This window comes from Zeugodacus cucurbitae, chromosome 3, assembly GCF_028554725.1.
Source record: "Zeugodacus cucurbitae isolate PBARC_wt_2022May chromosome 3, idZeuCucr1.2, whole genome shotgun sequence".
NCBI lineage: Eukaryota > Metazoa > Arthropoda > Insecta > Diptera > Tephritidae > Zeugodacus > Zeugodacus cucurbitae.
In genome coordinates this window covers 72,208,870-72,221,047 of record NC_071668.1, presented here as the reverse complement: position 1 = coordinate 72,221,047, position 12,178 = coordinate 72,208,870, and the positions used below count along the sequence as shown (strand labels likewise).

Below are 12,178 nucleotides of genomic sequence, written 5' to 3'. Positions count from 1 at the left end.
TAAGAATATATAATACGTAGAATTGTCTACACTTACGCCTTGAAGAGTATATCACCGCTGAGCATGTGCATTTTAATGGATACCAGCAGCATGGAATTGTCCAGACGATGACGCGAATCATAACCCTCGAGCAGAAAGCGTCGCGACGTCAGGCCGGCGCCGGCGAATTCGGCAAGATTTATATCGATAAAACCTAACTTAAAATAACTACGTCCACCCTTCATCTCCTTGCGTATGGAGATGCGTAAATAGCAGGGATCCAATACGCCGGTGGATGCGTTGGCGGACATTTTGCAGGGAAATTCGAAGTTGCGATTCCATACTACACGATGATCGCGCACCTCCTCTCTGTTTGGATTGAAATGAAAGGCAAGATTTAGTATACTATTCTGTGGGATTTTGGTACAAAGTTATCAGCGGTAGAACCGCCTCCTTAAAATTGTTTAGCTGAAGGGAGCTTCTAAGTCCAAAGAACTCTCGAGCTTATCATACTTTGGTAAAAAGAATTAATAAAAGAATTATGAAAGAGAATTCCTACAATAAGATTTGAGTGTATCTTTGCCTAATCTCTTAAATTTCTGTACCTGGGCTCATGGTACTCTCGTGATCTCTACTCATTACCGCCAGGTCTTAGACCCGTAAATTCAATCCATCAATTTGGTCTCAGAAATCGAGAAATTGAGTTACTCCTAAAAATAGTTTGGTATTTTCATTCCGAGTTTTCTATGAACGTCGTTAGAGATACTTTCCTAACGGGTTACGTCATTCTTGTACCGGAAATCTTCTGATTACTTACTCTCCGAGCTGCGGTACTTCGTCCTAAGTCACTTGAATCTCTCACTTCCCCAACAAAAGCTTATAAATACAATATCTGAAATTAGTTGTTGTCTCACCTGCTGCTGTACTCCTGAAACGAACCACCATCCAGTAGACGTATCTTCGCGAACAGCACCTCATTCACAAGCGCCACCTCGGAGAGCTCTTGTAATTGTACCTCAACATTGAACTTATACTTTTTCTTTTTCATCATAAAGGCCATACCAGGGGCGCTAGGCCCAAGTAATGTCATACAGTTTTAACCAATCGACGCACAAACCGGGATAACGCTGTATGGCCGAAAAAACCGAATGAAACACTTGCTAGATTAGCTGCGACTGCGGCGTGGAGAAATTACATCGGCGGCGCACACAACCAAAAATTGTGGTTAAAAACGAAGAACACGCGCACTTGTGTCGTTAAAATGTTTGTTTGAGAGGTTTTTGCGAATGAGAAATTAAAATTTTTTTAAAATTAACACTAAATAATGTTGAGGTTTTGAGTAAAAAGTCTTGTAAAACACTAGCTAAGCTTGGGAAGCAGAGACACAGAAGGGCTGGAAAACTTTTGTTACGTTCTTCCTTTGCGGATTAGTTGATTGTTTTTTTGTTTTGGTTTAGTGGTGGGTTTCTTGTTGGTTTTGGTTCTTATTTATATGTTGTTTTTACTTTTATTTTTGTTTGTTGTTTTTATTTTTGATTTGTTTAACACTTCTCTGCACTTAAGTTGGTAGCCACATGCTGCTTTTGTTTACGCTTTGTCTATTTGCTTCAAAACAAACGTTTTTGTTGTAGTTTCAACATTACAATTCCTTGTCGATATTCAAAGTTCCACAACTGCAAGTAAAAGAAGAAGAAAAACAGTATTTAGTATGAAGGTAGAGCAGTTAAATTGAATTAAAAGTAACATTAATAAAACAATTAAAAATAGAGTCATAAATGGAGTGAGGTTATGGCTACTGCTGAATGCCTAGCGAATTGCTCAACTTAACCTTAAGCTCTAGAGATTCCAATTTCAATTAAAACGCGAGAACAAAACAGGCTGCTTGCACCATCTCAGTTACACTACGCTCTCACTTGAAGTTTTCATAGCGATTACAATACTAAAAGCTAATTGAAAAGACATACTACCGTTGTTCAGACTCTAATGAAATGCAGTTGGAGGTGGAGGAGAGCAGAACGCTTTAAATCTTCTACTCATTTAGCTGGAAAATTCTAAACTTGAAGACATTTTATGCCTTTTTAAGCTCTTCTAATGCAAAATTAAATTGAAATCGCTGAAATAATTATTTCACGAGATGGATAAGTAAAAAAAAAATGGATATAAAAATAAAAAAAAAAATAAATAAAAATAAAATAAAAAATAATAAGTATTATTTTTCATAAGTGATTCAAATTAGTAGTCAGCTAAATTGTGTAGCAAAAACTTACACGCGCGTGTAAAAATTCACAAAATGAAGCTTAAGTACTGATTAATGTAGTTAAAGCATTATTGCTCAATTTATTTGACTCTAGAGTTCACTGCTCTCATTTGAGCTGCTGAACGCAATCAAATATGCTTACGTCTGTAAAAAATATATGGGAAATTTGCGTAGGTGAAAATGTGGTTGACGCAATCAATTTAATAATAAATGATAATTAATTGCTGACAATTAAAAAAAAATCGATAAATTTTATTCGATAGTTTGCAATGTTATCGAGTTTTATATAAAAGGTATTGATATTGTGTTATCGACCTTTATATTGTACTTTCAACTTAATTTGGAGCAACAACTCTCCAGGATTTCTCTACTTTTTTCATTAAACAAATGAGAGATCCTCCCAAGAATTGAACGGTTGGAGATATTTCTAAGATTCTTCTAAAATTCATACAAAAAAGTTCACTATTTTCATTTTCATTATTCAAATTATGAAAGATAGCGTTGCTATAAAATTATACAGGGTTTCCAACATTTTTCAACGATATATTTTTCCTGCTTTTGTTGAGCATTTTAATTTTAATGTTTTCGATTTTTCCCGATAACTTTTTTATCGATAACATTTTTTAACGATATATTTTTCCTGCTTCTGTTTATCGGAACGAAATGGAAACCCTGTATAATTTTATAGCAACGCTTTCTTTCATAATTTTCGATAACATCCGATTTTTATCGATATTTAATTTTATTCGATAACAATATTTTAGGACGTTATTTTTCGCACACTGATTTTCGATAATTTATAATTTTTCCGATATTTATATATAAATATTTTTATCGATATTTAATTCTAACAACCGATTATTTATTATCGATAATAATTGTTTGTAAATGTATTCCATACTACAATTTTCTATACGCGTTGCTATCATTTAGAGTAAAAATTTTCAGTGCGGTTAAATGTAAGTACAGGCTTTCTCTTGAAAAAATAAATCGCAACCCATTAAATTCTAGGAATATCAACCTTTTTCTAGTTGAGCATTTAATTTACGTATTGTCTAAGCGAATTCAGGCAAATGTAAACACATATTTCTAAATTATAGGGCATGAGCGCCTAAAAGTATACACGTGTTTGTCTGCGGATACACATGTATAATGTATAGCCACGCATTTTTGATCCCTGTAGGACTTGAGTGCGAAGGTGGATTTTCTTTGGTAAAAAATTATGAGAATAGTCTAGAGCTACCAAAAATCTATTTTATCATTTATTTCATAGACCGATTACAATTTCCCTGCTGTTAAAATGGTCCGAAAATTACTCATCAATCATCAGCGCTGATTGAAAACACATTAGAACTGTCGAAATAATCCATCATCATTAAACTAAAAATATTTCAACCTTTCTATTTCCCTACAGTGCTCAAAAGTGTGCCATATAGGTGCGACTGCCGCGTCACTGGTGTTGTTAGCATGCTTTTAGGCGCACCAAAGCTATTTCGAGCACAATCAAGCCAACGCCGAGCAATTCACATGCAATTTGTAGCACGAGTGGTAGCGCAGCACTGACTCAATGCTACCAAAATAGAAACGGTAAAATCATTAAATCATTAAAACCGGTGGGCGTTATACAAACAAACCTATTTGCGTGTAGTCGAAATCAGCACTTTGGCCCATTGAAATAATACTTAACCCACAACTCGGGACTTTTATGCATCACTTATGGCGCGTCAAAAGTTAATGGCGCAGCACAGAGTGACCCAAGAATGGCGAGTATGAGCACGGTGAGTGTGATTAAGCTGCTCGCGTGCGCCGGAGTTGGGAATGTAATTAATTGCAAAGGCAAACCACAGAGGGAAGGAGACAGTTTTTTAGAATGTTGTAAAAAAAGAGTGAGGAGAAGTGCTAAGTGCGATTTTGTATGGCGAACTCCAATTAGTCTGAGCTTTTTCGTGAATGTGGGAGTAGAAGTAGAGAGTGAAGAGAAATAAAATTAAAACTAAAAATAACGAAAATATAAACTGAAATAGACTATTGAGATTAATAGCTTTTGAAAGCCACTCCTAAATGTAGGCAACGTTTCAATTTTATAAAGGCATGTAGCCCACTTTTAGGCGCTTTAACGAAGACATATACCAAGCGCTTATTATAAATTGTAATAAAACTATAAAATCAAAATAAATTTTTCTACTTAACAACTTTTATAAAAAAAATAATTTCCCTCAGAATTTTAGCAATTTAATTTATTTTTCGCTTTTCTCATAATAAAAATATTCAGTGCAACGCAAATAAATCCATTTTTATTATATACTCCACACAAATACGCTTTAAATAAATACAAATATTAACTCAAGTGAGCTCTAACCCCTTGAGGGACCTGTATGACCCCATTTATTACCGGTTACATAGCCGCATATACTTAAAGCTTTCGCACGGCATGTGTGTCAGCAGTTCATTCATTCATGCCAACCCATAAATGCTGAGTGCAGCTGCACTTAAATTCGTGTTGAGCTCGGCCCGTTTAGGTATACTACGCTTGCAGTAAATTGTGCTCGCGTTTATGCAACGACAGCACAAAGGCGATACGTAACGAAACGAACTAATAACCGAAAAAGTCAATTGACCCAGTTGTGGCAGGATGTTTGTGGAGCTGTATGTATGTAACGGGTGATTTTTTTGAGGTTAGGATTTTCATGCATTAGTATTTGACAGATCACGTGGGATTTCAGACATGGTGTCAAAGAGAAAGATGCTCAGTATGCTTTGACATTTCATCATGAATAGACTTACTAACGAGCAACGCTTGCAAATCATTGAATTTTATTACCAAAATCAGTGTTCGGTTCGAAATGTGTTTCGCGCTTTACGTCCGATTTATGGTCTACATAATCGACCAAGTGAGCAAACAATTAATGCGATTGTGACCAAGTTTCGCACTCAGTTTACTTTATTGGACATTAAACCAACCACACGAATGCGTACAGTGCGTACAGAAGAGAATATTGCGTCTGTTTCTGAGAGTGTGGCTGAAGACCGTGAAATGTCGATTCGTCGCCGTTCGCAGCAATTGGGTTTGTGTTATTCGACCACATGGAAGATTTTACGCAAAGATCTTGGTGTAAAACCGTATAAAATACAGCTCGTGCAAGAACTGAAGCCGAACGATCTGCCACAACGTCGAATTTTCAGTGAATGGGCCCTAGAAAAGTTGGCAGAAAATCCGCTTTTTTATCGACAAATTTTGTTCAGCGATGAGGCTCATTTCTGGTTGAATGGCTACGTAAATAAGCAAAATTGCCGCATTTGGGGTGAAGAGCAACCAGAAGCCGTTCAAGAACTGCCCATGCATCCCGAAAAATGCACTGTTTGGTGTGGTTTGTACGCTGGTGGAATCATTGGACCGTATTTTTTCAAAGATGCTGTTGGACGCAACGTTACGGTGAATGGCGATCGCTATCGTTCGATGCTAACAAACTTTTTGTTGCCAAAAATGGAAGAACTGAACTTGGTTGACATGTGGTTTCAACAAGATGGCGCTACATGCCACACAGCTCGCGATTCTATGGCCATTTTGAGGGAAAACTTCGGAGAACAATTCATCTCAAGAAATGGACCCGTAAGTTGGCCACCAAGATCATGCGATTTAACGCCTTTAGACTATTTTTTGTGGGGCTACGTCAAGTCTAAAGTCTACAGAAATAAGCCAGCAACTATTCCAGCTTTGGAAGACAACATTTCCGAAGAAATTCGGGCTATTCCGGCCGAAATGCTCGAAAAAGTTGCCCAAAATTGGACTTTCCGAATGGACCACCTAAGACGCAGCCGCGGTCAACATTTAAATGAAATTATCTTCAAAAAGTAAATGTCATGAACCAATCTAACGTTTCAAATAAAGAACCGATGAGATTTTGCAAATTTTATGCGTTTTTTTTTTTTTTAAAAGTTATCAAGCTCTTAAAAAATCACCCTTTATATACTGTATGTGAATGGCTTTGGGAAGCCTTGACTTTCTACAAACGAAGAGCACAGGGACCAAGTCAGTTCGTTTTATGGCGTTAAACGATTACGTGTGCGCTTCGTGTGGCGTTTGTGGGGGTGGGGGGACGTACAACTTGACCTGTATGCGCAACGAGCTGGAGAATGAGTTTAGAAGAGTTGGCAAATAATGTGAAAAACTGTGATTTACTTTTTCACAAATGGAACATGATGTGCAAGATGAAAAATATATATCAAACATTTATGATATATTTGTAACAGTTTCAAAAGGATGGAAGAAATAAGAAGCTGTATTTTTGAATATAAGACCATTTTCTCTTTTTCTCTACTTTCTTTTAATATATAAAAGTTTAACTGCAGCTGTACCAGAACCATTGAAATTTTTCATCCGCAAATGGTGTCAACTATGAGCTCCCTTTTAAGTTAGTTGATTCAATTTCATGCATCGCAAGCTGTTTTGCGAGTTCTAATTTACTTATAAAAGCTTCTTTTAACTCGCCTAAGTGCTCACTATCACCACATATAATATAACACAGCACAGAGCAACCACTCATCAGAGTTCGCTTTCAAATTGAAAAGCAAAACTTTAGACAAGCCATCACCACATTTCACTTAAACGATCACGGAAGCAGCCATCAAAACTACAACTCTATTAGGTAGGAAGTTTAGCTTTGGTGTGGTGAGTTAGTAAAGAGTTTCTAAATATTAAAATACAGTTTGAAAGTGGATAGTGGTGTCGTATGTAATTATTTATATTCTATTTTAAGAAAAAATATTTAATAAATTTAGTAAAAATATTTTTATTGCTATGCTCTTAAGCAATAAATGAATTTCAAAGATTAACATATTTTTTTTCTGAAAAATAGGTTTGCAACTCTACACAGTAATATTGAAGCACTTTATTTCTTTATAATTTCTGAATCAAATCTATATAATTTTTAAATTTTTATATACTTTTTTAAATATAAACAGATGGCAACCCTAGAAAAAGTATACTGAAATTGAAGAAATGTTTAACTAGGTGGCAACTTTAGAAAACTTTTTCTAATTTTTTTATTCAGAACTTTTTTTTTATTTATTGTTTAATACATTGAATAAATAAATAAATTACTTTTAATACAGAGTAGCAATAAGCTTGAAATATTAATGTGCTTGATTTATACAATAATAAAAACTATTTATAATTTTTTTCTAAATTTTCACATTTTTAATGGTTAAACACTAAACTTCTTGAGTGTATAAAAATAATTTACAATAAAATTAGGTGGCAACTCTTTTCGAAAATAATTCAAATTTAACAAATTTCAACCCAAATCCGTTTTTTGATATAAATTTGGTAAATTTTTCTTAGTGAGATGGCAACCCTGTCCAGTAATATTAAATAGTTACGATTTTTTCAATTAAACAGTATTAGATCTCTTAATTAATCGGCAGAAACTATAAAGAGACAAGTTTCAGGCCATATGCTGCTAATTGATTTATACCAATTCCTTATTCGATTCGCAACTATCCAAGGTCCACCCACATCGGATTAGTCAAAAATGTCTTTGACTAATAGGACACAAAAACGAATTTTGTTCTAACTCATACCCAGGTACCATTCGTTTGTGCTTCGTCTTGTTCGGTGTGAGTTGTCACATATGAAGCTATGAGGTGTTGTCATATCAGACAAGTACAGACGTCTTGAATAATCCGATGTGGGTTGAGCCTAATGCTTGCCGATTTGAGAGCAGTTAAAATGCGAATTGGAAATGATATGTACTCGTTTTTAAAGATAAAGAATTTAATATCAAATTCTGTAATGTCTGAAGTTTCTTCTGGGAGCTCACTTACGGGATAACAATTGCATAAAACAATTATTTGTTTCGGATTTGGTACTTTTGAAAATTGATTTTTTACAAAAAATTTAAATATTTTTATGCATTTTAGAGTTACCACACATTTTTATTTTGAGTACCAATATTCTATCAGCATTTTCTAGAAACGAAATGCTTAAACTTAACTAACAAAATCTTTAAGATCATAGTGTCAATATTGTCACCGAAGGATATAAAAATATTTATATAGAAATACGCATACGCATACATATATTTTCGACCATTTCCTGCCACAATGCAACAATAACAATCAAAGTACATACATATGTATGTCTTATTAACTTGCGAGAGGAAAGAAAATACCCACAAAGTGTTTTATGTGGGGCGTTTTTCCATTTCCGAATTGCCGAATCGACGACATGCAAGGGAAATTAATAAAGTGAATATATGAAAGAAGAAGGCAAGCAGATGAAAGGAAAGCACACGGACAAAAGGAAATTTTCAAAAAAAAAAAAAAAATACCATTAAGTAGTGTGTGAAGGCTATAATTTAAAGGGGCGTGTCAATATATGTATGTGAAATTACGACTTTCAGCTAGATTTATGTAACACACACGAACAGTTGATAAATCAATCTGGAAATTACTTAGCTTAACGAGCGTACACACAACACAGGATAATGGTGCATATGTGGGCGCAACATTGCGCTGACCCTACGCATTAAGACAGATGGCATTTTGATTTTTTATCAATCAAAAATTTATCACAATTGCTTTGGTATGCAATTGCAATTAGCTAATGTTTAGAGGTAGAGTAATAAAGAAAAAATAATAATAACAACAAGATCGGCGAAGTGTGCGACAAAATCGGTGAAATGCATGTTTGATGACTAGGTAAGCCGCTTGGTGACGTGATATTTTTGGCGACGACGTTAATTGGATGAGTTGATTAACCAAAGACACGCATGAATGAGGATATTCGTATAATAAGTTCCTATCTGTACGTCGCATTATTTTCCAACAAAATTCCCTAATTACAACACGTACAGTTTGAATGACTGAGAAATTTCTTAGCTTACTTACTATTAAATTTATAGGTATGTGGTGAATAATATAGCATTATACATACACTTAAATAAATGCCTGTATATATACATCCATACCACACTGTAGTACTTTATCAGCAGATAAGTGGTGCAGAGATGAGCTTAACTTTATTGCTGCCAGATTAGAGATGATTACGTTTTAATGTGTCGAGCAGTAGGCTAATGACACTTCAACAACTTTGTTGTTATTTATAAATAGTTGGTAGGAGAGAACCCAGTAGGAACTTTTTAATTAAAATAAAATGTCATCAAAAAGTGAGTGGTCTAATGGAGACTAAAATTGAACTAGTTCGAGGTCTACACAAAAGTTATTAATTCTAAAAGAAAATAAAAAAATGAAACAAATGCCGAAATTTTAATGAAAGACATGTATTTATGGTTATACATTGAAAGTCAGTGATTTTTTATGTGATATTTCACGAAAAGCGATCTAGTCCAAATAGGATACACACTTCACTAGTTCAAAGTAAATTTAAAATGAATAATTTTATTAGTTTAATATTTTCTGAAAGATAAACAGATTCATTTTGGACTCAAATTGAACTCCGAAGATAAGATAAGAAAAAAATTGTTGCCATTAAAATAGAGCAATCAAACAAAAATTAGAAAAATATACTTTTTTGTCTAGATTTTCAATATATCCTTGAATGGTGATAATTTTGTTGGTAGTTCATTTATTAATTCAAATATGATTTAATCAAAAATGCGGTCTATAAGTTTCATTCCTAAGAACTGATATTCACTAAACAAATGCGGACCAGGCTTAAAGCACTTACATTTGAACTAGTCGAAGGGTTGTTAAATGCTTTAATTGTATTAAAAAATAAGCAAATACTTTACTATGAGCCTTCGAAGAACTTATATGCACTACTGTAAACAATGTTCAGTTTCAGAAATTGAACTAGTTCACAAGTAAGTAAAATAAATTTATGTAAAGTAAAAAATATAACTTATATAGTTTATATTACGAATTATATGAGTTTACTATTTCCTATAGGGCACATATGTATATATAGAATATATATGAGTACTTCGAGAAGCATATATGTAGCAGTACTTAAGAAGTGTGCTATAGCATACACAGTACAACTAATTTAACTGTATATACATATATATTTTGTTAATTACTATGTAAAACTTGCGACTAACGGAAAGGCAGGAAGACGCATCAATCGTTTTACCGCTGATAAGGATTTAATTGAAAACAATTTGAACTCAAGTCACATTTAAATGACAAAAGTTTAATATGGCGATAAGAAAGGCTTACTAACGGTACATTGAACTACTTGAAGATTTGTAAGTAGTGGAATTAGTGGGCGAATGTTGAAAGAAGGAAGGAGATAGTTTGTAAAAGTACAAACAGAAATAATCATAATAAAAACAAAATTATACTAAAATGCATAGGAATTAAAAAAAATGAAATGCGATGAATGGAAATTATTACCTAACTTTAAGTTAGTATTAAAATTTGGGGTTTTTTTATTACTTCATAATATTTTTGATTATTTCTTTTACACTCTTAACCCTCTCATGCCCGAATTAAAATGGGCGGAGCTAACATTTTTTTAGTACAGATATATATAAGTCTTAACTCAAATACGAAGTGATTAAAATTTCAAATTCCTATGTATCCTGGTTATGTATCCTAGTTACAGGATGTTGCTTATAGGCACAAATTAATTTATTATAAATAAACTAAACACTTTTCTTATGAAATTTTTGTTTTTAATAACTCTCTTATCTTTACTTATTTATATAGTTCACTTGGCTTTAACATAAAACCATAATTTTTATGTTTTTCAACACTTTTTGTATAACCACTTTTGTATAACTTTTTTCGCAAAACGATTTTTGTCAATTTCTCTCTGCGGAGAACTCTTACTGAATGAACACGTGCATAGCTCATATCAGAAAAAGTAACTGTAAGCTTGCACAACACATAAGTCTACATTATTGAAAAAACCGCTGGCAACATTGGGCATGAAAGGGTTAAATTGTCGTCAAAGTAAATAACTATAATTTTAAGGTCTAGTTCGTAGCTAGTTTGACTATTTCGTAGTACAAAAAGCTAATTATTAGATTTTTACATTTTTTTACATGTCTTTAAAAGAAGCTAACTATACTTTTGCGGACTAGTTCGTAACTAGTATCCCTTTTTCGTACTAGAAAAAGCTAAATATGTGATTCCTTTTGCAGTTTTTGACATTTCTAACAAAAAAGAGAACTATATTTTGTCGGACTAGTTCGTAACTAGTTCAATGTTTTTTTCAAACAATGAAATTAACATTAATTTAAGTATATTTCCACATTTGTATGTAATATACTGTTATTCAAACAACGAAATCACCGTTGCTTCTAAACATCACCAATGTGTTAACGAAATTAAATTCAATCAACTCAATTGCCGACAGTAAATACAGCAACCGCATTCAATTGAAAAAGTGAAATAACGACAATTGAAATTAATAAAAATCAAGGCAGACAAAAAACGAAGGAATGCAAATTTAAAAAGAAATATATAAATAAGACAAAAATAGCAACAAAAAAAATCAGAAGAAAACAATTTCAAATAATAACAACAATATAATACAACAACAAAAATGCTAAGAATAACAAAATTTAAAAGAAAACAACAAATACATACAACTGTGAAATGGGCGTCGAAATTTTATGCAAAGAAATGCACGACAATAAAAACACCGTGACGCAACAACAAATGCGACCGAGTAAAAAACACACTGATGCATACAAACAAGTAAAATTTAAATAGCTAACAAAAGACACAATTTTAGCAAACCATCCATAACAAATTAACAACAAATTGCTATTAAATTAATTGCGACAAGCTAGCTACGCAAACACAAGAACAAAGCAAAAGCAAAAAAGAAAAATAAAAATAAACAGAGTCTAACAAAATGTTAAAAGAATGAAGAGAAGACAAATGCACGCGCTTCTTTTGGCATACAAATTACGGCACATGATTTTCATATTAAATTAATGCAATGTGAAGGCGAATTCCTAATGCCAAATT

The 12,178-nt window shown here is 33.2% G+C and overlaps 1 protein-coding gene across 7 annotated transcripts in view; it reads right to left on the bottom strand.

The window, feature by feature from the left end:
* Positions 1-12,178, bottom strand: part of LOC105218156 (EEIG family member 2) — a 151,155-nt gene that overhangs the window by 22,767 nt on the left and 116,210 nt on the right. For all 7 annotated transcript variants that reach the window (XM_054227907.1, XM_054227910.1, XM_054227913.1 and 4 more), the window contains 2 exons: positions 894-1,652; positions 37-348 (listed from right to left, as the gene is read on the bottom strand). In XM_054227907.1, the coding sequence (XP_054083882.1) occupies positions 37-348; positions 894-1,069 (488 nt within the window). In that variant the 5' untranslated portion in view covers positions 1,070-1,652. The remainder of the gene's footprint in view (positions 1-36; positions 349-893; positions 1,653-12,178) is intronic.